The sequence below is a fragment of the Pocillopora verrucosa genome, chromosome 13 (assembly GCF_036669915.1).
Source record: "Pocillopora verrucosa isolate sample1 chromosome 13, ASM3666991v2, whole genome shotgun sequence".
In the NCBI taxonomy this organism is placed as follows: domain Eukaryota; kingdom Metazoa; phylum Cnidaria; class Anthozoa; order Scleractinia; family Pocilloporidae; genus Pocillopora; species Pocillopora verrucosa.
Window position 1 is genome coordinate 3,868,967 of NC_089324.1, and position 23,422 is coordinate 3,892,388.

Below are 23,422 nucleotides of genomic sequence, written 5' to 3' on the forward strand. Positions count from 1 at the left end.
ATCTCTGCAATCTCATTTGTACGTTTCAGTATTTATCAAATGCATTCCGTGCCTAATTCCTTGTTAGAGGACAAGTCGTGTTACATATCCGCGATCTCCGATTGGCTAACACACGGGACACGCTGAGAGCATACACCCGCAGTGCAAATCTATTTGAGGCTCTTGCAAAATAACCTAATATCTTTTTGTCGTTAAATTGTAGATGGTTTTCAGTTGGCGCAAAATATTTTGTTCTTGCTGCTTAGAAAGATAAGAAAGCTAGATGAATCCATTGTGTTTTTAGGTTTTTTAATTCCAATCTCCATGTAGATTTAGGAGGGTAGCAAAGCAGAGGTGGGGTCGAGATGGGGCGATCCTGATACCATTTTACGCACGAATTCTAGAAATATCCACGTGGCATATGTGGTTTGAACTGTAACTCACGCGTAACGGATTTAAAAAGGGGAAATTTTATACCTCACCTCTCCTTGTCTCTCAGTAAAATATTACTTTTGGGCTTATGAAGCATCACGTACACTCCGTTTGCAACCCTCTTTTAAAAATGTTGAAAGAACTATTAGGACAGAAAGATAGTGATGACATAACTTGAGAGACTGACAAACCCTTGTCCTCAGCGAAGCTAGGTGTCTATAACTGCAAATGTTAAAATCCTATATCTTGTCTAATTACAGTCAAACCTGTTTAAGCGATCACCCACGGGAAATGTGGGGTGACCGTGTAACACAAGTTCACGGCTAAAAATAGGTTCCACAGATTAGGGGTAGAATAAAAAAAAAAAATAAAAAACGCTATTTATGGCACAATCGATCACTCACTGCAAAAAAACTCGCTAAAAAATTATACCAACATTAATTTTGGGAGAGAACATGAACTGAATTGTACTTGAAAGATAATTATCAGTTTTAATGAGTGGCTCCTCTTTTAGTAGCCGTTCAATACTGGTGGAGGAAGTTACAAACAGGTCATTAGGACTCACTCGAAGGTGGCCGCGACTGCTTAAGAAAGGTGAAAATTGTGATTCAGGTCTTTGACCACCAACCGCTTTGTGAAGGGTGACCGCTTAATATAGGTTCAACCGTACTTGCACTCTTGTTTTACTTTCCTTCAGGTAGGGTCACTTGTAAACAGTGAAATAAATAAACTATAAACACGAGTAAATACTTTCATGAAAAATCAACGATACAATCCAATAGACAGTCCAAAAAATTGTACTTGTGCAATTTTCTTGCAGGCATCAGGAGCTTAGCTGTGTCACATCAAGGGTCAAATCCAGACTACTTGACCCTTCCCTTTCAGAGAAGAAGGGTCAGAAACACCCCAAGACCCCCCTCCCCCCGATGGACAAGTAATGGTCTACATTCTTTATTACTACTGACAGTGACTTGACAAACTTGAAACAATCTTTCTGACTTGTTTCCAAATTAATATACCGCACAATTTTAATAACATTTTGCATTTCAAAAGCTACAATGCTATTAACTTTGTATTGCTCTCTGGGCTTTGCAACTGTAAGTAAGCTTCACACCAATCTAACTGTTTTTTCAAATGGAGAGTAAGTTGAAAGCAAAGAAAAAACTCAAAGAGCAACAGAGCTTATTATCATTTTGATATAAGCCTTGTGTAGATATATTAAGTTTTGTTCTGCTGAGACAAACTCTTTGAATTTATTTCTTTCTTAAATCTTCATAAAATTATATATATAAAAAAAAAACAACTACTGAAAAAAGTGAATCCACTTTCAATAAATGCAAGCCACAGTTTGTCTACTCATAATACTGTAATTGCAGCACTAAAAGAAAAAAAGGAATCTCATCAAAATACCACATTTCCTGGCTTCCAATCTTGTTCTGTAAACTGTTTTAAAACATTAGATAAGAATCTGTTTATGTACATGCTGATGCTTAATCTCAGGCAGTAACAATAAACCATAGAGAAAGGAAACTACTAGACACTGCTTGAGGAAATGCTTAACACTACTTTTTGAAATACATGGACTAAACAAATGAACTAGGAAAGTTTCCTCAAACTCTTATTTTAGAGTTCAAGTATGTCATCCCTTTGTTCCTAAATTTTGTAAATTGCAATTCAAGATCAATGGTTATACTTTCTGGAAATACAAAAAAATAATTCTTTATACCTGCCAACCTTTTTTAGTCGATAATTATTTTGTGTGGGACACAGAAGAAAAAGGCAAGATAACTACACACTTCCAGGGATATTGAATGCAGCAGCAGCCTTTACAGAATCTCCAGGTTTCTCCCTTCTAACACCAGAGGTTTTGGGTGAAGTATGATCATTTTACAATCAAGACTGTAATAACAAAATCATGATTACTTCCACTCTGGTTGTCAAAATCTCATTCCCTACTACTGACAACAGTCCTTCTCAGGACTGCCCTTACCTAGACGATAATCACAAAATAAAGATTTACCCCAAGGTTCAAACCGTTTACAGAATAACATAAATGTTTGTGACATCTATGAGCTATTAATCAGGAAGGCCATTAAGCAGACATGAAATGAAAATTTTCTGATCTTCTTGACTCAGAGTTGGCAGGCACAAACAATATGGCTGCTACAAGCTAGAAATCTCCGTTAATCAATAGGATCCACAATCAGTGGTGCAACATACTCAGACCACCTCTGGCCAAAGTGAAAAGAGGGTTGTCTTTTGAATGTAGCATAGCACTGAAAGAGAAAAAAATAAATTCAATCAGATTTCAATTAATAAAAAAAAAATATGCCACACATTTCTATGACTATTGATAAATAAAACTGACCATAGATGCCCAAGCAGTGGTATTTTAAAATTTTCCATTTACATGTTTATTTATTATACACTAAAAATTTCACTTTCTGTCATCCATCTCAATTTGAAAATGATTACCATTACTTAAGAGGCTCTTGATTATTTAACAAATTCTCCTTGTCAGCATCTCAAGAAATGTATGAAGAACACTATGGAGAATATGCATACTGATGGTCGAGTGTCAGGGGTTAATACTAAGCTCATGCAGTGATTGGTCAAGGAAACTGATGCCATTCTCCTCTCAGTGTTTCAGAAACAAAACTTGAGAAAAATCTTGACATCAGGGGTCACAAAAATATTTCCATAGATTCTTGTTGCACCACATTTGTATTAACCTCCTTGATATATTCTAAAACTTAGTTCTGATTGGCTGTTGTGATTTCTTTCTTTGGTTCTGCATTTAGTTACACTAAATTAAAATGCCCACTAGGATCTTTTCTCACCAGTTCAGGTCTGTGGGCTCCAGGTCCTGGTTTTAGGGTTCGGTCACCAGGCGCATTGTTACGAGCTGTCATGGAAAATATGGGCTTCCTGTTCCTGTAGATATTTGGATCAGTCACTTTATATGTGCCTGGTCCAGGAGTCTGCATACAAAGATGGTGAAAATATTGAAAGATGAGAGAGAGTAACCATAGTATTTATTTCTAAAGAGAAGTAAGACAAACAGTATATAAGAATCCATTCTTAAATGTATTTGCACACCTGAAAGTAATTAAAACCATGATACTCTATAATTTTGTGTATTTGTCTGACCAGGATGCTTATATTTCACAGGAAATTGTGGTACATTATTTGTTTTGGAGCTTTATCAAGGAACCAAGGACATGGGGAGGGGGGGTTCCCCCTGATTATTTGCCTGGCAGAGATGATGATAGTTACCATTAGATAACATTTCATTTTTCTCCTCCTCAGCATTTCAATTTCATCATATTTTCCTGGCATGGGTTGGGAGAGAGGTACCAAAAGAGTTAAAAGCTAAGACACTGGAGGCAAACTGTCCTAACATGCACAACATGAGTACTATCAACATTTTGAATCAGTAAAACTCTACCTCATACAATCTACAAACACCAACCTTCTGCAAATCCTCATGAAAACTTCCAATCTTTGATCTACTTGTCATAGAGAAAGCAGCTGAAGACTTCTTTCCTACGGCCTTAGGACCAATTATTGATGGCATGTTGTAATTATTCGGGGCTGGGTTGTTGTCCTGCTTTCCGTATGGAGTGCGCAAACCAAAGGAATATTGCGGGGGAAAGGCATGTTTAAATACTGGCTTTTTCTCTGCCTTGTAATCCCCTTGGAGAAAATAACCACAAAGTGAAAGTCACAATAAATTAGATATCCTGTTAAAAACTAATAATTTAACTGCCAATGCTCTCACAGTAAGCATGTTTCTCTAATTATTTTAGCCAATACCTAGATATTATGAACCTTTCATTCCCTAACATCAGTATCCATATTCTCCATACTCTTCTCTGTACATTTCCTTAAATACTGAAAGGGAGAATTTGTTAAACAATCAAAGCTTCTTAGGTTGGTGATCATTTTCTTCATTCTCATAACCTAAATGAATGACTTAGAAGTATTACTGTGAGGAGAAAATAGATACTGGACATTCAGAGGAGTTAAAAGTGTCGTCTGTGGGCTGAAAGGCTTAGATTAAGTATTTTGGAGGTTTTTCCGGAAAAATAAAGGGAGGGTAGGGAACAAATAATCGAAATTCTAATAATTTCACTTAATGAGATATCACCTTTAAGAGGATTCCACCACAAGAGAAGATACCAGTAAATTATTCGGGAGGGAGTTAAAAGTCTGCGCTTATTGTAGATATTTGTTTAGATTTAGGTAGATCTTGAGCCTATTGAGCGCGACAGTTTACCAGACATGTGTGCATACATACTTTGTTCTTATGGCGTCTCCAAGGACGCGCCGGTTGTGGAACAAGAAATTAACTCCGCGTTCCATTGTTTTCTTACACAACACTACAGGATAAACAAACTCTACAATAAATGGAGCTAAGAGAACAAACTGAACTCACATGGCGCCGGAGTTTGAAATTTCCCTTGCAAGTTTGTTCGCGAATGGAGAGTATACTTCGGTGTCCCTTCCATTCCGAATCGCGTAACATCTTCTATTTTGTATTTAGGACCAGGTCCTGTCAACTGTTGATTTTTCCACGTTCTTGCGCCAAAACTGAAGGCTGGTTTCTTGTATTTCGTACAATCATGTCCAATGTAACCTGTAGATCCTGGTAAAACATAAGCAGCGGGTCCCGGGCCACGGAACATAGCTCCGATCATAGGACGTCTTCTCTCCGTGTCCGCCATGACGACCAAAGTTTGCCGAACTTTTCACCCAAAAATGAGTAATTAATGCTCAGCTTTCCTACTCTTGAACGTTACAGAAAACCACTTTTCTTATACTTCTATCTAGTTTTTCTACAGTTGAGCTGGGACATGAATTAAACGACAACGAACTACCAAAAATCTTACCGTAAACACAAGTACCCTACCCTATCTCTAAGGAATGGAACGCAGAAGATTAGCATTGCCTAATGAAATATGACACTGTTAAATAATCTTTCTTTTCCTGTCACGCACGGGCGAATCAGTCAGATGTTAAGAGGATTAATTATTCATTCCAAGAATTTGAACCAATCGCTTTCACGCGGCTTACTCTCTCTCACCCACAAAGGGAAAATCCATTGGGACAAGCACTTTGTTTCAAAAGACAAAACGTCAAAAACTTGTTTGACAACTATAAACCCCACTTTGTGTCTTCACCCAATGTTGCTCTCTCAAGATTCTTACAGACTTCATGCCTTTTTGGAAACAAAATGATAATTTTTCCTCAACTTTTTTGACTTATTTGACAAAGATTTATAATTTTCTTGAGGAAATTGGTTTGCAGTAGAGAAGATTGAAAAGATACTGTACTGTAATCAAAGTGCTCTCTTGAACATCAATGTTTACCTGTTAGACAAACACGAGGCAGTATGTATTCAAATAAAAATTATTAAAACCTGCCACTTTCTTCTATCACTCAGACATTTCCACATAAACATAACACAATTCGCATATCCTTGAAAGAGGTGTAAGTCTTCCTTGATAAACTTTTATCACAAGGTTAAATCCTTTGCATTTCAACCTATTTAAAACTGCTCTTGAATAAGATCTCTAAAAGCAATCAGAAAAAGGCATTTAAAATTTCAAACACTTCACCTGCTTTTTTTGTGGACAGAGCTTTTTTAATAAAATGCACCATTGCAAAACAAATCCTTTTTTTTTTGTTCCAACAAACTGCAAGCTTTGCAAAATATCATTTTCACCAAGCACAAGAATAAACATCAATTATTTTAGGAGAAAATGAAGATTTTAATCACCATGTTATTAATAACCCTTCAACTCCCAAGATCTGGTTGTTAATTCTCCCCTTCAGCTGCTACACATTTCCTTGTGGATTAGTAACAAGAATTTGGTGTTAGATCAAAATAAAAACTTCTCTCTGATAAGTTTGCATATTCTCATAACCTCTTTGCAGGATAATATATGTATATTATGTGGAGAACTTAAAAGTTTATCACTTCTGGGCGGTTCACTAAGTTAAAAACTAGAGTTACCTCTTTGCTGGATAGTGTATGTATATTATATGGAGAAGTTAAAAGTTTATCTCTTCTGGGAGGCTCACTAAGTTAAAAACTAGAGGTACCAGTACTTATCTATATTTTTACAATTTTAACAATAATGGATTTAATCCAGTGTCAGAATGGAAAATCACCCTCTTCATTCCCTTTCTCAACACAGTTCTAACCTCTCCCAAAACATTCCCTGCACATTTGTAAAACATGAAAAACAGAGGATTGAACAGTCAGTTGAAGAAAGCTTATTGATTTTATTCTTTCTAAGCAACAGCAAATATTTACAATATAACTCATGACTATGTCAAACCACTTGGATAATTGATTTCCTTGCAAATTAAGCACCCGTGCACCTATTCAACTATTTCGCTCAAAAGAGAGACGCTTATCGGAAGATGGGTGCTTAATCATGGGGAGCCCTTATCAAGAAACTATTAAGCTGTATTGAATCCACTGTAGTTAAAACTGAAAAAGTTATAAATAAAGTGGCAGTAGAGGCAGGTTTTCCTTGTCTTCCTACTATTTAAGAAAGTAAAAGAGGAAGGGGGCACTTGTTTCATATATTGGCCAAGGGGGTTGGCATTTATTTAGGGGAAAGCGCTCAGTTAGAGTGAGGCGCTTTTTGAGGAAATACAGCATATGATTGGCAACTCAAAGATATAATGTTTTGTTGCTCAAGATTATGCAGCAAAGCTAATAGCTCTTGCTTTTTTTCTGACAAACATCTTTCCAAGGTACTCATGTCATGATAGTATACATCTAACTTATGCTATGGTGATTTAACTAGTCAATTTTAGAACAGGAAGATGTGGTCTAATATTTTATAAGGGGCAACAGACCTCAATGCCCTGTCTTTTGCTTAAATATTCCAAAACAAATTACAGAGGAGCAGCAAATGAAAATTACACAGTCAGTGAGAATGTCACTGTAAACACTAGAAAAGCCAAATACTTAATAGTTATCTTTTTCACAAAACTTTCCACTGGAATGGTCAAAACATTATGGATAGAGATGTCTGTATTATTTTCCTGTTGAAGATTTCTAGCAAAAACATCCATCCTCATAAAAGTTTTGATTCTCTTATTATCATACATGAAAAAATTTCATGTGTCTGACTGGCTTAAAACGAGAGCATTTTTATGTAATACTGGTGCAAAGTTGTAACAAGAGTGCAAAGTTGTTACACAACTGAAAATTACAAATAGTGACAGCATGCTGCCAATTTTTTTCCATCATGAATTTTGTGTAAATTATTGACAAGTAACAACATGAATTCTTGTGCAATTTGGCGTAAATAAGCTCTTGTAAATTTTTTCAGAGACTATAAATTGCGCTCGCCCTCCCAGCATGTGCAATTTTGTTGCCTTTGAAAAATTTACTTGTGCTTATTAACACCAAATTGCATGAGAAATCATTTTGTCACCAACAATAATTGAACCTTAGAAGCTGCTCTTACATTACAGAGTGGTTCATGACAAAGATGATAATGGTAAGACATTTCATTAACTTTAATTCTATTGTCTACATCTGTCTAGGCAGAAGTCATTCAGCCTAATTTTTAAAAAAGAAAAAAGATTGTTAAGCCAGCTATGTATGCCTATCTTCTCCCTGAGTTGACTTTTTCCAGAATGTTCAAAAACTTTCCTCTTGTCATTTCTCTGGCTGAAAGAAACAAATAAAAAGCCCATTCTACCTGAATTTTATAAAGAGTCATTATAACAGAACTTCAAATAATGTTTGACATCAAAAATTATTTTCTTGATAAAAATTAAAAATTCAATGCTTGTCCTACAAAGAAAACTTTGAAATGTTTTTCTATGCATCAGACACAATTTCCAAGACAAAAGTTCACATATTTCATGGACACTTTATTTCATGGAGCCTGACTTCTACAAAGCAGTTAAAAAAATAATTGATTAATTATTGGAAGAAGTAAATCAGAATTATCAAAATAATCCAATGAAAGCCCTCACCTTCATCCAGACCAAGCTGAAAAGCTAGGTTTTGGAGTCCCCGCACTTTCTCCATCAGTTGAGAGGTAGTGAGACTTCCAAATTCTATGATATAAAACAAAAAGATCTAAACACGAAATCAATTCATATATATAAACCTGCTAAAAATAAATCAAACATTTAATTTCACTCAAAACTGGAAATGACTGCTGTACAAATTTACTTCCATAATTAATATATATTAATTTTTCATCACTAGTTAAGGTAAAGTAAAGTGAAAGTTGCCAGTTAAAGATGGCAGACTAGCTGGTGGCTTTGGCTGAATACTGTCTTTTACTGACAGCTTTGAACCTATAAGTTTGAAAATGTATGGTTGGTGGAGGAAGGGTATGAATCAGATCTTTAGACTTACTGTCAGAGATAACTTTACCTTGTAACATGTCCATGTCATCCTTCTCCAGTTCGGCCAACCACTTTGGTGGAGTACTTGATAATGAAAACGGCTACACACCCATTAAAAAGGATTAAATACTGCATTGAATGGCCACAAGCATTGAAAAACACTTGTTATCATTTTAGTGATAACTGGCCAGGATAGCACCAAGTCTGGTGTCTACTTGCTAGCATAAAATGATTTATAAAAAAAATCAGTTTTTAAAGTAAATTCACACTCTTGTGCAAAAATGTCACCTTTGGGTATTACAGTGAATTATACAATATATTCATATGTATGTTCAGTTTTCAGCTTTTGTATCAAAAAGGTTCAAATCTAGTTTCCTGGAATTCTTTCTGTGGATCAAGATCAGTAGTAGGGTGATATCCAGCTATAAACATAGATTCACTCTTCACATCCTTAAACATCAGTATGTGTAATCTCTTGACTACTGCATAAAAATTTCCTGTAATGCTAACAAGGAGGATTTATTCGACAATCAAGAGCTTCTTCTTTACATGTTGTTGATCATTTCTTTATTATCGTGTCCTCAAAGTTTGATTAAGGATGATGTTGTAAGGAGAAATTAGATCTGACAAGTCATTCTGAGGAATTAAAGGATTAACATATTTTCAATAATAAAAGCAAACTATTACTTACACTAACAGTAAGAGAAGCAAAGTCAGATACACCAGGAACTGTTGATAGAGAATACAAAACTTTAAGTTTTTTTCTTTGAAAAAGAAGACTAATGAGACAAAAATATTATTCTCAGTTTCTATGGATACCAGAATTCTCTTACCCCTTATACACACTATTACCTTAGAGAACACTTAGAAATTCCCCAGGAGAACGATATCAGGTAAAGATGTCAATTATTTTTAAGCAGTCTTTTCCATGGGAAAGTCAGGATATATTTAATCAACCCTATTACTCCCAAATTCTCATTAGTAATTCTTCCTATGGTCTGCTATAACATTTTTGTGATATTAGTTATGAGAATTTGGTTTTGAATCTACTAAGAATTTTGAACTTTAATATATGATATTTTTTGTTATTCTTACCACTTTTTTGCTTGATATAGTATTGAAATTATAAGGAGAAATTTTATCTTGGTCAATCAAGGGAGTTATAGGATAAACCAATAACATACACACATACATGCATATTTGTTAACCCTTTAACTTCCAAAGGTGATTGCCAAGTAACTTCTCCCTATAGCATCCATACATGATACAGCAAACAGGTAGTGAGAATACTCAAACTTATCAGGTACAACTTATTACCTTGATTGAACACCAAATTCTCCTAATAAATTTTACAAAGAAATGTGTAGTAGCTAGAGGGGAGAAGTGATAATCAGATCTTCGGAGTTAAAGGGTTAAGGTTAAAATAATGAAAATACAAATGGACAAATCCTATAAAATATTTCTATTATGAAAGCACCATAAATGCTCATGGCCGATTCTATATGTTAAATTTTGATTTTTTATGTTAAAATGTTTAACCAGCTCGAATTTTTCATTTGTTTGTTTTAAATTAAGTTACCATGATCTCATATCAAGGAAAAGAAAAATAAAACTGCTTTAAAGCTTTTCCTACACCAATGAAAAATTTGAACCAAAACAAATTTATCATACTCACACCAAATATTTAAGAGTATGCCAAGTGATAAGCTACATTAGTCCTAGAATTTAAACTTACTCTGTTCGGGCCACAAATCCGGTGAAGCTCTGTCCAAACGTTCAAAACTTAGCAGACCTTGTAGACTTTGATCAAGCTCTGCAAGAGAGAGAGAATGCGATTGCCCCTTGTAGGCGAGTTACATAAAAACTAGTCTTAATCGGCAAAAATGAACATAACAGCGCCACAAACCTGGACTCGGTGATTCCATTTTACTATTGCTTGCAATTAAACTGCAAAATGATGCAGGTAAATCAAATAAACAGACAAAAACACTAGCCAAACAACTGACAAAGACGAAAGAAAATTCAACTTCTCCGCCCTGAGGAGACACAGTCATCCCCAGTACTTACACCTTTCGCAATATTTTCCAAATATGGTGAAGGGTCCTCTGGGAGTCTCACGTGTTTTTTAGTTGCTGCCCCCAGACCCTCCTTCCAAGACCGCCTGAACGTTCCATCTGACCCGAGACGACATTTCACAAGTACTGTCGTCGAAAATGCTTCGATCCGCGTCGTCTTTCTCGCGCTTACTTTGTAGAGGTGAAAAGGTGAGGATTAACTACTTCTTCTCTAAAGTACCGTCTTAAGAGATATTTTGATGGCATTGGCCAGTGTAATAAATTGATACTGTTGTAAATTACGAAATGTCTCTAGTGGTGCGAAACCTATCAGAGCCAAACTAAATATGCTTTGTTATGGAGGGAATCACTTAACCCCAAGAGCGCATATTTTTTCGCTCTAGCACTGGTTATGAAGAATTTACTACTAGTTCACACATATCAAGAAGAGATGATGATCTCTGGTGATTTGCCCCTCTGGGACACCACCAATGACGTTTACAGAACATTGCTCGTGGGGTAAACGTTTAGACATAGTTTTATCTTGGATCTGGTGGCATTTGTTTGAAAATGAAACTATGATGTTACGGTAGTACTGGGCAATAAAAATGTTTTTCCTGGGACAAATTCACAAACTTTCTCCCTAAAACCACAGTAAAGATGGTTTCTGGATTCTTTTTTTAACCTTTTTGTGATGTAAGATCTCATTAGTAATTCTCTTTACTGTCTGTCATCTATCTCTTATGATGATAGTTGGGATAATTTGATGTTTGATCAAATAATAACCCCCTATGTTGTAATAATTAACAATTATTCACCAAGGTGGATGTAGACATTTACTGAGCCATTAAGTAAATATCCACCACTTCCACTGACACTAAAGTGAATAATTGCTTTAGCATATACCACACTGGTTTATTTCCCCCTATATACCTAAAAATGGTTGGAAATTAAACTCTTGACATGTGATTTTGTCTCATTGGCTGCTCCAAGGTGAATAGTTCTTGCTATTCACATCTGACGTAGTCAACAAGGATGCATGAAAAGAGCTATTCACTTGTGTGGTATATACTAACAACATACCCCTTCATTCTCATTTCTGGTCAGCTTGATATTGTATTGAGTGACAGGGGCAAGTAAGGAGGAGAGGAAAGGGAGGCTGGTTAGCATGGCTGTTACTACCTCTGGTACATGGCTGAAAGAGATGGTCACTCTACAAATTCCAAAGTTGTTATGTCATCCACTAGAAATAAAAAACAAAATTGTGTGAGGACTATCAAGAATTGCCAGAGATTTTCTTATAACTACCTAAGTTGGTGTCTTGTACCTAAGATTTCCAAATGAATTTTAAGCTTACCTTCCTACCAGCACTAGGTGAATTAACTGCAATATGCTTAATTTCTTTTTAAAATTCTTCTTTTGATTTCACAGACAGCTCCTTTGGCAGCAGCATGCAAGAGGTTTTATGGAGATGGTGTAAGTACTCAGATCTTTTGCGTCAATATTTTGAGACCATTTTATTTAATTATACTGTTCGATCCTTTTCATAAATAAAGCGGCTCCTTGTGGTATTTCCTTCAGTTGTCTTTGTGAACAGTTTCTTTAAAAAGTGGATGATACAATGGTTCAATACCTTTTTCCATATGCAGCTCCTGATGGAGTAATTGACAGCTGTGCCTTAAATGCAAAATCCAAACATGGCAACCTGTTATCAGGCGAAACCATTTAACTTCTAAGAGTGACAAGAATACAATTTCTCCCCCTAGTATCACCCCTCGATCACACATTAAGGTCATGAAAGTAAAGCAAATGATCACCAACTTAAGAAGCTCTTGATTGTTAAACAAATTCTCCTTGTCAGCACCTCAAGAAATGTATAGATACCAGTATGGAGAATGTGCATACTGATGTTAGGGTGTAAAGGGTTACCAGACAGTAGTAGAAGGTTACACAGGCAGTGCTAGGCCACTGTTAACTGGCTTTTACTAAAACCACTGTGTTATATGATCTAATTGGTTATTTACTTTACTTTCTCATGACCTGATTCAGGGGTAATGGTTTAAGAGGAAATTAGATGTTAGTCACTCTGAGGAGTTTAAGGGTTAAAAGTTTTGTGTGGCCTTTGAACCACTTGGGCCTTATGGGCAAGTGATTGTATTGTATACAGTAAATGGTTTGAATGCGGGGGTAACATGTGATAGTGTAGACTTATCATCTGAGTGAGTGTAATCCTGAGAAGCACTGTTGTCAAAAGTGGTGACTGACATTTCAAAAACCTGAGCAACAGTCATCATCAGAGTCAAGTGAAGAGTTGTTTGTCAAATGCTGTAAGTCCAGATTATACTTTCTTGTAGTTACTGAATCAGGAATTGAAGGTTTTGTTTCCTTTTTTCACAGTCAAACACAAAGCTTTTTATCAATGGTGAGTTTGTGGAGTCAAAGACTGACAGATGGATTGACATTCACAATCCAGTAAGTGTATATTCACAGACTTTGGGAAAACTTATTAATCATTCCCTTATATTTAGAGCAATACTTTTATCCTTTTGAAAGAAAAAGGAGTCTTTGGACCCAGAATGCTTATTATTTCTCAAGGATCATAACAAGTTTACCTTGGTTGCCTGAAACCCATAAGTTTTTTCAAAGGTCTTGAAGGCTAAGGTTTTTAGAAAAGATCTATGTTTGACTTACTATCTTTCAAGTCTTTTTTGTGTCACATATATTTGTGTAGACTAAAAATACCTCAGGAATGAAACATTGGAAAAAATTAAACAAAGGAAGGGCTAACACTTGAATCATTAGCTTTGTAAATCTTTGTGGTGGCCAATTTACATCATCAACTCAGTTGATAATACTAAATTACCCTGTTACACTCTCTTACCAATGCAGTACCAAATTTTTTTTCAGAATTGTACCCCCTTTATTAATGTTGTTGTTTGTCTGGCTTAAAAAAATGGCAAAAATAAAGATGACAATGATAAAGTCTTAATAAAGCCTTTTCTCTATAACTTTAACAACAAATTTTGCATGTCACAGAAAATTTCATGACACAGCTCTCTTAACTTTTAGTCTTGAGAGAATGTTTTTGTTTTTCCCAAGGCTACAAATGATGTGATCTCCCGAGCTCCAGAGACAACAATAGATGAAATGGAGTCTGCTGTGGCTGTGGCAAAGGCAGCCTTCCCAGCCTGGGCAGAGCAGTCTATCCTGTCACGCCAACAGGTCATGTTCAACCTTCAGCATCTGGTGAAAAAGCACATGGTAGGAAACAATACTGATAAGGAAATGTGGCAGCATAGTTAAGTGTGCTTAACCTGGCACTAGAAGTCAGAGTTCAGGTCTTGGCAGGGTCATTGTGTTATGTTCTTGAGTAAGAAACACTTAAATATTAACTCTCATAGTGCCTGCCTCTGCCAAGGGGTATAATTTTTGTACTGGTGAATTCAACATAGACATAGTACTCTCTTTGTGCCATAGGAGACAAGGGGATCTGAGTTTAGGTTTTGGCCTAGTCATTGTATTGTGTTCTTGGGCAAGACACTTTACCCTCATGGTGCTTGTCTCCACCCAGGAGTATAATTTGGTAGTAGTGAACTATCAAGGAAGCCTGACAAAATGCTCGAGGGGCTTCCTGAAATGGACTTGTGGTTGAGTTGGTTGTTGGTCCTTGTCCTTACTCCAGACATTTTTCTCCAGCTCATCCAGTTTTCGTCCCTCTACAAAAACCAACATTCTAAATTCCAATTTTACCTGGTAGCAGTAGACAAGAAGAGCCACTTAGTAGAATGTCCTCTGCTAAATTTCATTTTATTTATTACCATCCAGTGAATTCAAAGTAGATATAATTCAACCCTTAAACTCTCAGATCAAATTTGTAATTCTCCTTACTGTCAACCATACAATTCTTATAATGTTAGTTCAGAGAATTTAGTATTGGATCAACAAATTATCCCTAAATTGATACTTTTCTTTGTTCTCATCACTTATCTGGTAGATATTGTATTGATATTGTAAGGAGAAATTCTGTCTTGGTCACTTTTGGGGATAATTTCTGTAGGCTTTGGTTCTCTTTGCCAGTATGAATATTCTCATTATTGTAATCTCTATATCCTCCCGATGATGCAGACAATGAAGTTCTGTTAATAATATAATAAGGAGCTTTTTTTATTTGGTGATCATTTTCTTTCTTCTCAAACTGTAATGATTGATTCATTGGCCATACTGTGAGGAAAAATTAGATGCTAGTCACTCTTGGTGGCCAAAGGATTAACCATGAAATAATACCACCAATGTTGGAATATGTTGGAGGGATTGGTGTAGCTCAATGATTTGATGGTTATTATAGATAGACAACTTGTATTTTTTTTTTTTGACAGGGAGAGATTGCTGACATCATCACCATGGACACTGGGAAAACTACGGCAGATGCTTTAGGCAGCGTGCAAAGAGGATTACGTGAGTTTGTGATTGTTTTGTCATCCCCTATAGCTTTTCTCCCTTAAACTTGAAATGGGACTTCAATCATTGTGTTCAGCTCATGAGAGTGTTGGGTCTGTTTCCCTGAGTGTTGGGGTCAATAAGTGAAAGAGGAGGTGGAAATGGCATGTGTCCTTTTTGACAAGGGGGCACCACTGCTTCACAGCTCTTAAAAGAAGGCTGTAGATCATGTGGCTGTGGATGGTCTGTAAAAAACAAAACATGTGAGAGGAGGTGAAGTTAGTAAATAAGGTAAGAAAAGATGGAGAGGATGATGTGGCAGCCTAATGCATAACAAAGTGCAATGAAGTTAGATACATCAATTGGTTATAATTTTTTTTCTTTTTTTTTTTTTTCATTTCATTCAGAGGTTGTTGAACATGCATGCTCAGTTACCACTTTGCAGATGGGAGAAACTGTGTCCCAGATCACCAAAGATATGGATACATATTCTTATCGTGTTCCGCTGGGAGTCTGTGCAGGAATCACACCGTATGTGGAAACTTTATTATTGTCATTGTTATTATTATTAATGAATAGTGTGTATGTGGCAGTTTATTGTGATTTCTTTCCATCCACTACTTTCCAGTCTTTCTTCCTTTTGATAGAAATAAACACGCTCAGGCCGCAGCCTGCCTGATTACAAGTCATTACCCCTTTTTATGTTTTGGTTTCTGTTATTTATTTCATGACAAGGTCTCCAGTCTTCCTACCTCAACTAAAACCAGTTGTCTAAATTACAACCTCAACCAGGAAACAGAGAACAAACAACAAGCTAGTGGCAGTGTTACTGCTAAAATCCAATTTATCTTTACTTTTCCTTCATTTTGTTTTAAACACTACATGATGGTCAATCAAAGAGCTAGTCAAAGCCTGTACTCTCTCTCTCTCTCTTTTTTTTTTTTTTTTTTTTCAGGTTTAACTTTCCAGCTATGGTGCCATTATGGGTAAGTTAAATTCTTGTTTTTGAGAGTAGTTTTCATTTCTTATACCCTTGAAAAAAGTCCATCTATCTATCTATGCCCATCACTCCTCCTGGGGCATAGGCTGCGAACAACAGTCCACTAGAGACCTCTGTTCTGGGTCATCCTTTCTAATTGGCTCCACAAGTGGCAGGTCTCTTTGATGTCAACCTTAAGGTCATGACATCAGGTGTTCCTTGGTTGCCCTCCCTTTCTCTAACCCTGGGGATTCCAGTAGAGGGCCTGTCTTGTGACACTTGATGTTGGTTTGGGAAGAGTGTACCATATCCATGTCCATCTTCACCTTCTGATTTCATATTCTGTTGGTATTTGGTTAGCCTCTCTCCAGAGGTCTGTATTGCTGATGATGTCTGGCCAGCAGACCTATAGAATTCCTCTTAGGCAGCTGTTGATGAATGTCTGAACTTTAAGTAGTTTAGCGATAATGTTAAGAGCCACAGAAAAGTTTGCAGCTTAGAGCCCTATTTTTATATGGACCCACAAGAACAAGGACTGTCAAGTTATGATGATATTTTCCAATAATTTGTTTGTAGATGTTCCCTATGGCACTGGTTTGTGGCAACACTATGATTCTCAAACCATCAGAGAGGAACCCTGGCTCAACCATGTTCATAATGAAGTTGGCACAAGAGGCTGGTGTTCCTGAAGGCTGTGTTAATGTCATACATGGGACTGTTGATCGTAATGATATTTCCTTTTTCAATTAATACCATACAGCATGTTCTTTTTTTTTGCCTGTTTTCAAGAGTAGCAGTTGTACACTGCCTTGTAAATTTATTTACCCTTTAACTCTCAGAAGTGATTAACATGTTATTTCTCCCTATAATATCCATACATTATCCAGCAAACAGGTAATGAGAAAACTCAAACTTATCAGGTAGAAGTTGTTGCCTTGATCTAAAACCAAATTCTTGTAACCAACTTACAAGGAAATGTGTAGCAGCTAGAGGGAAGAATTAACAATCAGATCTTGGCGGTTAAAGGGTTAAAGGAGATTGGTTTTACATCAATGACTCCCTCTAGCTGGTAATTTTGTCTTTTCTCATCGCTTCCAAGGTAGATACTGTATTGATATTGTATAGAGAATTGACATGTCAAGTACTTCTGAGATTTGATAGCTTGAAGATAAGCAATAGGTGTTTAGCACACACCCAAGCAGTACTGATGAAAAGGAAGATTTCTACCTGGAAAACCATGCTAATTTAATCATTTGACATTTCACTGTTTGGTTTTTCTGTAGCTGTGAGGTTCATCTGTGAGCACCCAGACATTCGAGCAATTTCTTTTGTTGGATCTGACACAGCTGTAAGTACATTTAAATAATCAACTCTTAAGTTTGCTCCTAACTCTTTAACCCCCAAGATCTCATTAGTAATTCTCCTTACTGTCTGCTATACATTTCTTCTCATATTACTTCTGAGAATTTGGTGTTGAATCAACTAATAATTCCCCAATTGATACTTTTCTTGGTTCTCATCTCTTGTCTTCTTGATTTTGTATAGATATTGTAAGGAGAAATTCTGTCTTGGTCACTCATGGGAGTTAAAGGGTTAAAGATGTAACCTTGTCTCTCATTGAATTTTCATTTCTTGTCAGGGTAAATACATCTATGAGACTGGTTCCAAGCATGGAAAAAGAGTACAATCAAATATGGTAAAATTAAAGAATGCTGATGTATAAAACCTTTTCACCCTAGTTAATATCAGTATGCATATTCTCCATACTGTTCTCTATACATTTCATAAGGTGCTGACAAGGAGAATTTCTTTAGTTGCTTATCTTGTCCTTTATTATCATGATCTTAATATAAGGAGAAATTAGATGCTACAATTTTGTCACTCTTAAGTGTCAAATGTGTTTTATTTTTTCTTGCCCTCTGATGGAAAAAAAAAAGATTCCCTATCGACTCTTTCACGGACAAAAGCACTGTTTTCCACCATCCAGCTATTTGCCTCGTTGTGTTAAAAAACTTATCCCAAAGTATTTCAGTGTTACTTTGTTTCTGTTTACATAGAATACAGTAATTGAAGTTTTCATAGCTGTTGGGTGGAGGTTTACTTTGTGAACATGGCATGCTGATAAATCCTTAACAGTGACTGGCAAGACAGAGCCAGGAAGGGTGAAGGAAATTCAAAGCTCCTCCTCCCTTCTCCAAAGAAAGAATCTCATAAACAGAATACGTTTTCACTGAAACCATGCCCTGACCTCCCCCCCCTCCCTCCCGAAATGACTGTTTATCGTGTGTTTTTTTTTAAAGGGAGCAAAAAACCATGGTGTGATCATGCCTGATGCTAATAAGGAGAACACAATCAACCAGGTTTGTGGCGTTTTTTAAGAGCGCTTTTCGACTGATTTGTAAAACCAAAACTAAAGTAATCGCACGGCCAATCAGAACAGGGGAGATAACACAGTGAGCCGATGAGAACTCATGGTGGAAATAAGCAAACTACCCGAAGCGCGGGAAAACGTGAGTGGTGATGTTGCGAATGGTGTTAGCTTTGCCTTTGATTGGTTAAAAAAGATGGCATGCGAATTATCGACCAATCACAGAGCAACGAAAAAGAAAACCAGAGAAATTCCAGATCACTAACGACAATTAGTTGAAAACTGTTCCAACTCAGCTTTCCATTAAAATCATCTTGCGACAGAACTACAAATGAAAATGTTTTAGTGAGGTATAACCAATACTATATTTAAATGATGTTTTAGCTGGTTGGAGCAGCATTTGGCGCCGCAGGTCAGAGGTGCATGGCTCTAACAACTGCGATTTTTGTTGGAGAAAGTAAAGAATGGATCCCTGATCTTGTAGCCAAAGCCAAGCAACTTCAGGTGAACGAAGGTAATATGTCCAAAGAGAACCTTGTTTTAAAATTATTTCGAAATATGTATCTTTAGGCCTTGTACAAGGCACATTTCTATTGTTAATCTTAAGGGTTCTTTCGTTGCATTTTATGCTGTGCGTCCTGCGTTTTTTTGTATCGTGATGTTACCTCGTTTGTATTTCTGTAGCATCTTCAGTTGACGTAACGTTTGTTGTGTTACGTGATGTTACTCTGTGTTGTACTAAACTTTACGTTACGTTACGTGACGTTTTGGTGCGTTACGCGTTCTTACGTTACCGTACATCTCTTTATGTTGCACCTCAACGTCATGTCTTTTCTCTTTCATCTCGTTAGGTCATCAGCCAGGTACAGATCTCGGACCTGTCATTTCACCAGCATCGAAAGAACGAATCTGTAATCTGGTGCAATCTGGTATTGAGGAAGGAGCAAAGGTAGGAATTTCTCTCTAGCGGAGACATGCCTTCTCGCCAGAATAAAGAAATGTTGGATTTTGCGCTGGAGAGTACCAGCCGATCATGTATTTTCTGCAGGAAGTTGGGTTTCCCCTTCGCGGAAAATCAGTGACACACTCAACTGTGCTTTGTACGCCACTCTTTTGTTCTTACCACAATTTGACGTCATCTTTGATCTATCACTGAACAGACGCACAGCAACATGGAATTTATTTGATAACCCTTTAACTCCCATGAGTGACCAAAACAGAATTTCTCCTTACGATATCAATACAATATCAACCAGACAGGTGATGAGAATAAAGAAAAATATCAATTTGGGAATAATTAGTTGATTCAATACTTAATTCTCTGAACTAACATTACAAGAATTGTATGGTTGACAGTAAGGAGAATTACAAATTTGATCTGCGAGTTACAGTGTTAAATTTACCACATAGAATTTATAGAATGGAATTCAGAGGAATTCTCTCTTTAATTAGGATTCATTCAAATTAAACTGACAATTTAATCTTTTGACAGGTTGAACTTGATGGCCGTGACGTTGTAGTGAAAGGTTTCGAAAAAGGAAATTTTATTGCTCCAACCATCGTGTCCAATGTCACAGTAAGTAACACTATTTTCTATAGTTTTACGCTTATTTAGCCTGTAACTGCTCTAAAAAGAGAAAGAGAGGGGAAAAAAAGGGGAAAATGAGTGGCTTATCGTGTTTGAGCCAATCAGAGTAAGCACGCTCGTTGGTGTGACATTTTAGAAGCGCTTTGCACGTGTTCGAAAATTTGCTGAGTTTTTCATCAGAGGCATACTCTTCAGTACGTGGTTCTGTTTTGCATCTTTTTCCCGCGCTTCCGTATTTTTCAACCCTAGATGCTAGTCTCATCTTTCGCAAGCGCAACGGTATTATTCTTAATACCAACCTAGTTCCCAGGATCTCTCCTCTTCCCCCCTCTCCCCTCCCCCTTATTCTAGGAGGTGAAAAGAAGAAAGAGCCTGGGAACGAGGGTGGTGCGAAACATTCTTTACTGCTCACGATTGCCTTTTGTTTCTTTCGTTACTCCAGCCGGAAATGACGTGTTACAAGGAGGAGATCTTTGGACCTGTTCTTATCACTATGAATGTGGACACTCTGGATGATGTAATGTTCAATTTTCATTACTTTAAAATTTCACTTTCACCAGGGGACGCGGTAGCACAGCAGGGGACGCGGTAGCACAGCAGTTGGCGCGCTACAGATCAGAGGGTCTGGGTCCCTTTAATTACCAAAATCTGATTCTGGATTATTCGTACTGTCTGTCTTAACATTTCTCGCAATCTTAGCTTTAAGAACTTGATGTAAAATCAAGAAACGTTTCTTAGTTGATTATTTTCTTTCTTCTCATAACATTTCTGCGTGAAAATGCATTAACATTACAAGGAGAAATTCCTTTTTGACTCTCAAGGGTTAAAGAATTAATTTTGTGGGTTGAACAGAGGTTTGTTCGTTTCATTTAAGGCTATTGACATTGTGAACAGTAACCCGTACGGTAATGGAACTGCTATCTTCACAAACTCTGGATCAATAGCACGAAAATACCAGCACAAAGTGGATGTTGGACAAGTGAGTAACAAAAAGCGTTAAAGTGTATTTCTACTGTGTTACAAAATCAGAACAAAGGAAAAAACCCGAAGAAGTTTAAGTAAAAGACAAGGAAACTGCTTGAAACGCGGGAAAACGCGGGTGACCAAGTCGCGGTTTGCGATCTTATTGGTTGAGAAGGTGGCGCGAGCTGTTTTCTGAACCAATCACATATCGAAGTAAAGCAAAACCAAAGCCATCCTGGATCAGTTGGTAAGATTATTTGATTTTTTTCTTTCATCGTAGATCGGTGTCAACGTTCCCATCCCAGTCCCCCTTCCCATGTTCTCTTTCACTGGATCACGTGGTTCTTTCTTAGGAGATGCGCACTTCTACGGAAAACAGGTTGGTAAAGATGTCTCAAACGTGTGTGTGGGGGGGGGGGGGGTAACATGTTGATCCTGTACAAGACAAAATCCTTTCATTTCGCTTCTTTGCTCAAAACGAAATTGTCATTGAAAATGAGGAGTAAGATTCCTCTCATCTTCTGTGTGCTTGGCTTATTCGGATTGTGATTTCAGCCCTTAATGAAAGAGCCTTACGTTTGGCGAATGATACTAGCTGGAGCGGAATTGGGAGCCAGCCACCCATATTTTCACTTTTCACTTCTACTGGGTCCCATTTACTATCTAAGAGCTTTGTTTTACTGGCTTACTAAACATCGACTTTTCTTTTGAATTTGTGTTCAGGGCATCAACTTCTACCTGGAAGTAAAGACCATCACAAGTCTCTGGAGAGACGAAGATGCAGAAGCCCTCAAAGCACCAACAGCGTTCCCCACTATGAAGTAAATCAAGGAAGCAAAAAATTAGCACAGAATTCTTGCCATATATGAAGCGTAGACCTCATTTAGTACCCAGATTTTTCTTGTGTGATTGGTCACGGGAGATCTGGGTGTAAGACCAACACTCCGCGTACGGACCAGAGATTGAGATTTGAATGAATAAAAAAATGGCTTTTGTGTGGGTGACATAAACGAAAGAGATGTAGAGGAAAAATTCAACCGTTCATGTTTCACAACGATACTGTGAGTGTTTAGCGATGGAAGGAAAGTTAGAAACCCAAGGAGAGAATATTTTTAATGGCGGCTGAATATTATGACTCAGTATTGCTAATGTACTCTTCAATTCTTGCAGACTATTGACCGTACATCTGTATATTGCTACTCTGTGGACTGTCCGTAAATAAAGCAGTTACCTAACATGTCAATTCTTCAGCAGTGTAGTAGAATGAAGAAAAAAGCCCTCTTAAAATGATTAAAATATCGAACTTCGCGCGAGTGACTTCACTGTTTCGATGAGACATACGAAATTATTAAATGAGAGATCACGTGCGCTTGCCTTAGACACCATATGTTATGCTGAATTACAGCAGGTAATTTAGTGTTAACAACTGGGTTGAAAACGTAAATTAGCCACCTTAAAGGGTAAAAAAGCTGACGTTTCGAGCGTTAGCCCTTCCTCAATCGCTCTGACGAAGGGCTAACGCTCGAAACGTCAGCTTTTTTACCCTTTACGGTGGCTAATTTACGTTTTCAACCCAGTTGTTGACACTAAATTACCTGCTATACTCTCCCACCGACGCAGCACCACAGTTTCTTTAGAAACTTACCCCTTTATTCATGCTGAATTACACACGCATTTGGATTGATGAAGAATAGACGCTCACCTTTCACAAATTTTATTCTTCATTATTTAAATCAAATAGATTCCATGTTTCCGTGGCTCAGTTCAGTGAGAGATCACAAAAGACGGCAAAAGGTGGGTAGAACATCGATGACACATGTGGCTGTACCTCGTGAACTTCGCTTTTGTTCTTACCACATTTTGACGTCATCTGTGATCTATTATTGAACAGACACACGGCAACGTGGAATCTATTCGGTAACCCTTAAACTTCCAAGATCTAATAGTTAATTCTCCCCTTCAGCTACCACTTTTTGCCTTGTAATTATAAATTACTGACGAGAATCTGGTATCAGATCAAGATATTTTAACCTAGGGAGAAGTTACATTTTTGTCACCTTTGGGAGTTAAACGGTTCAGTAGATGTGCGGCTCTGGCGGTTTGCATTCGCGCGTATATTTGAGAAATATTTCATGAAAACAGTATGACTTTTCCGAGATTCCCTAGCCTCAATTTATCATTTGATGATTAGAGAAATAATCCAAAGTTATGCAGACTCTTGACTACGCCCA

At 37.1% G+C, this 23,422-nt stretch overlaps 3 protein-coding genes across 3 annotated transcripts; 1 reads left to right on the top strand and 2 right to left on the bottom strand.

Moving 5' to 3' along the window:
* Nucleotides 1-1,421: 1,421 nt before the first annotated feature.
* Nucleotides 1,422-5,358, bottom strand: LOC131775153 (ciliary microtubule associated protein 1A-like). Its single transcript, XM_059091243.2, has 4 exons — nucleotides 4,850-5,358; nucleotides 3,884-4,107; nucleotides 3,252-3,392; nucleotides 1,422-2,687 (listed from the first exon to the last, which is right to left on the bottom strand). Exons 1-4 carry the CDS (start codon nucleotides 5,136-5,138, stop codon nucleotides 2,595-2,597), a joined length of 747 nt encoding a protein of 248 aa, XP_058947226.1. The 5' UTR covers nucleotides 5,139-5,358; the 3' UTR covers nucleotides 1,422-2,594.
* Nucleotides 5,359-6,682: 1,324 nt separating this feature from the next.
* Nucleotides 6,683-10,846, bottom strand: LOC131775156 (protein lin-52 homolog). Its single transcript, XM_059091246.2, has 6 exons — nucleotides 10,709-10,846; nucleotides 10,538-10,615; nucleotides 9,494-9,531; nucleotides 8,831-8,903; nucleotides 8,422-8,505; nucleotides 6,683-8,110 (listed from the first exon to the last, which is right to left on the bottom strand). The coding sequence occupies exons 1-6, from the start codon at nucleotides 10,725-10,727 to the stop codon at nucleotides 8,046-8,048; spliced, it is 357 nt and encodes a 118-aa protein (XP_058947229.1). The 5' UTR covers nucleotides 10,728-10,846; the 3' UTR covers nucleotides 6,683-8,045.
* Nucleotides 10,847-10,941: 95 nt separating this feature from the next.
* Nucleotides 10,942-22,434, top strand: LOC131775143 (methylmalonate-semialdehyde/malonate-semialdehyde dehydrogenase [acylating], mitochondrial-like). Its single transcript, XM_059091230.2, has 18 exons — nucleotides 10,942-11,066; nucleotides 12,288-12,332; nucleotides 13,254-13,328; nucleotides 13,956-14,117; nucleotides 15,233-15,311; nucleotides 15,701-15,824; nucleotides 16,249-16,279; nucleotides 16,849-16,996; nucleotides 17,556-17,620; nucleotides 17,912-17,968; nucleotides 18,573-18,632; nucleotides 19,025-19,154; nucleotides 19,492-19,589; nucleotides 20,133-20,216; nucleotides 20,671-20,745; nucleotides 21,103-21,207; nucleotides 21,472-21,570; nucleotides 21,915-22,434. Exons 1-18 carry the CDS (start codon nucleotides 11,016-11,018, stop codon nucleotides 22,014-22,016), a joined length of 1,590 nt encoding a protein of 529 aa, XP_058947213.2. The 5' UTR covers nucleotides 10,942-11,015; the 3' UTR covers nucleotides 22,017-22,434.
* Nucleotides 22,435-23,422: the final 988 nt, after the last annotated feature.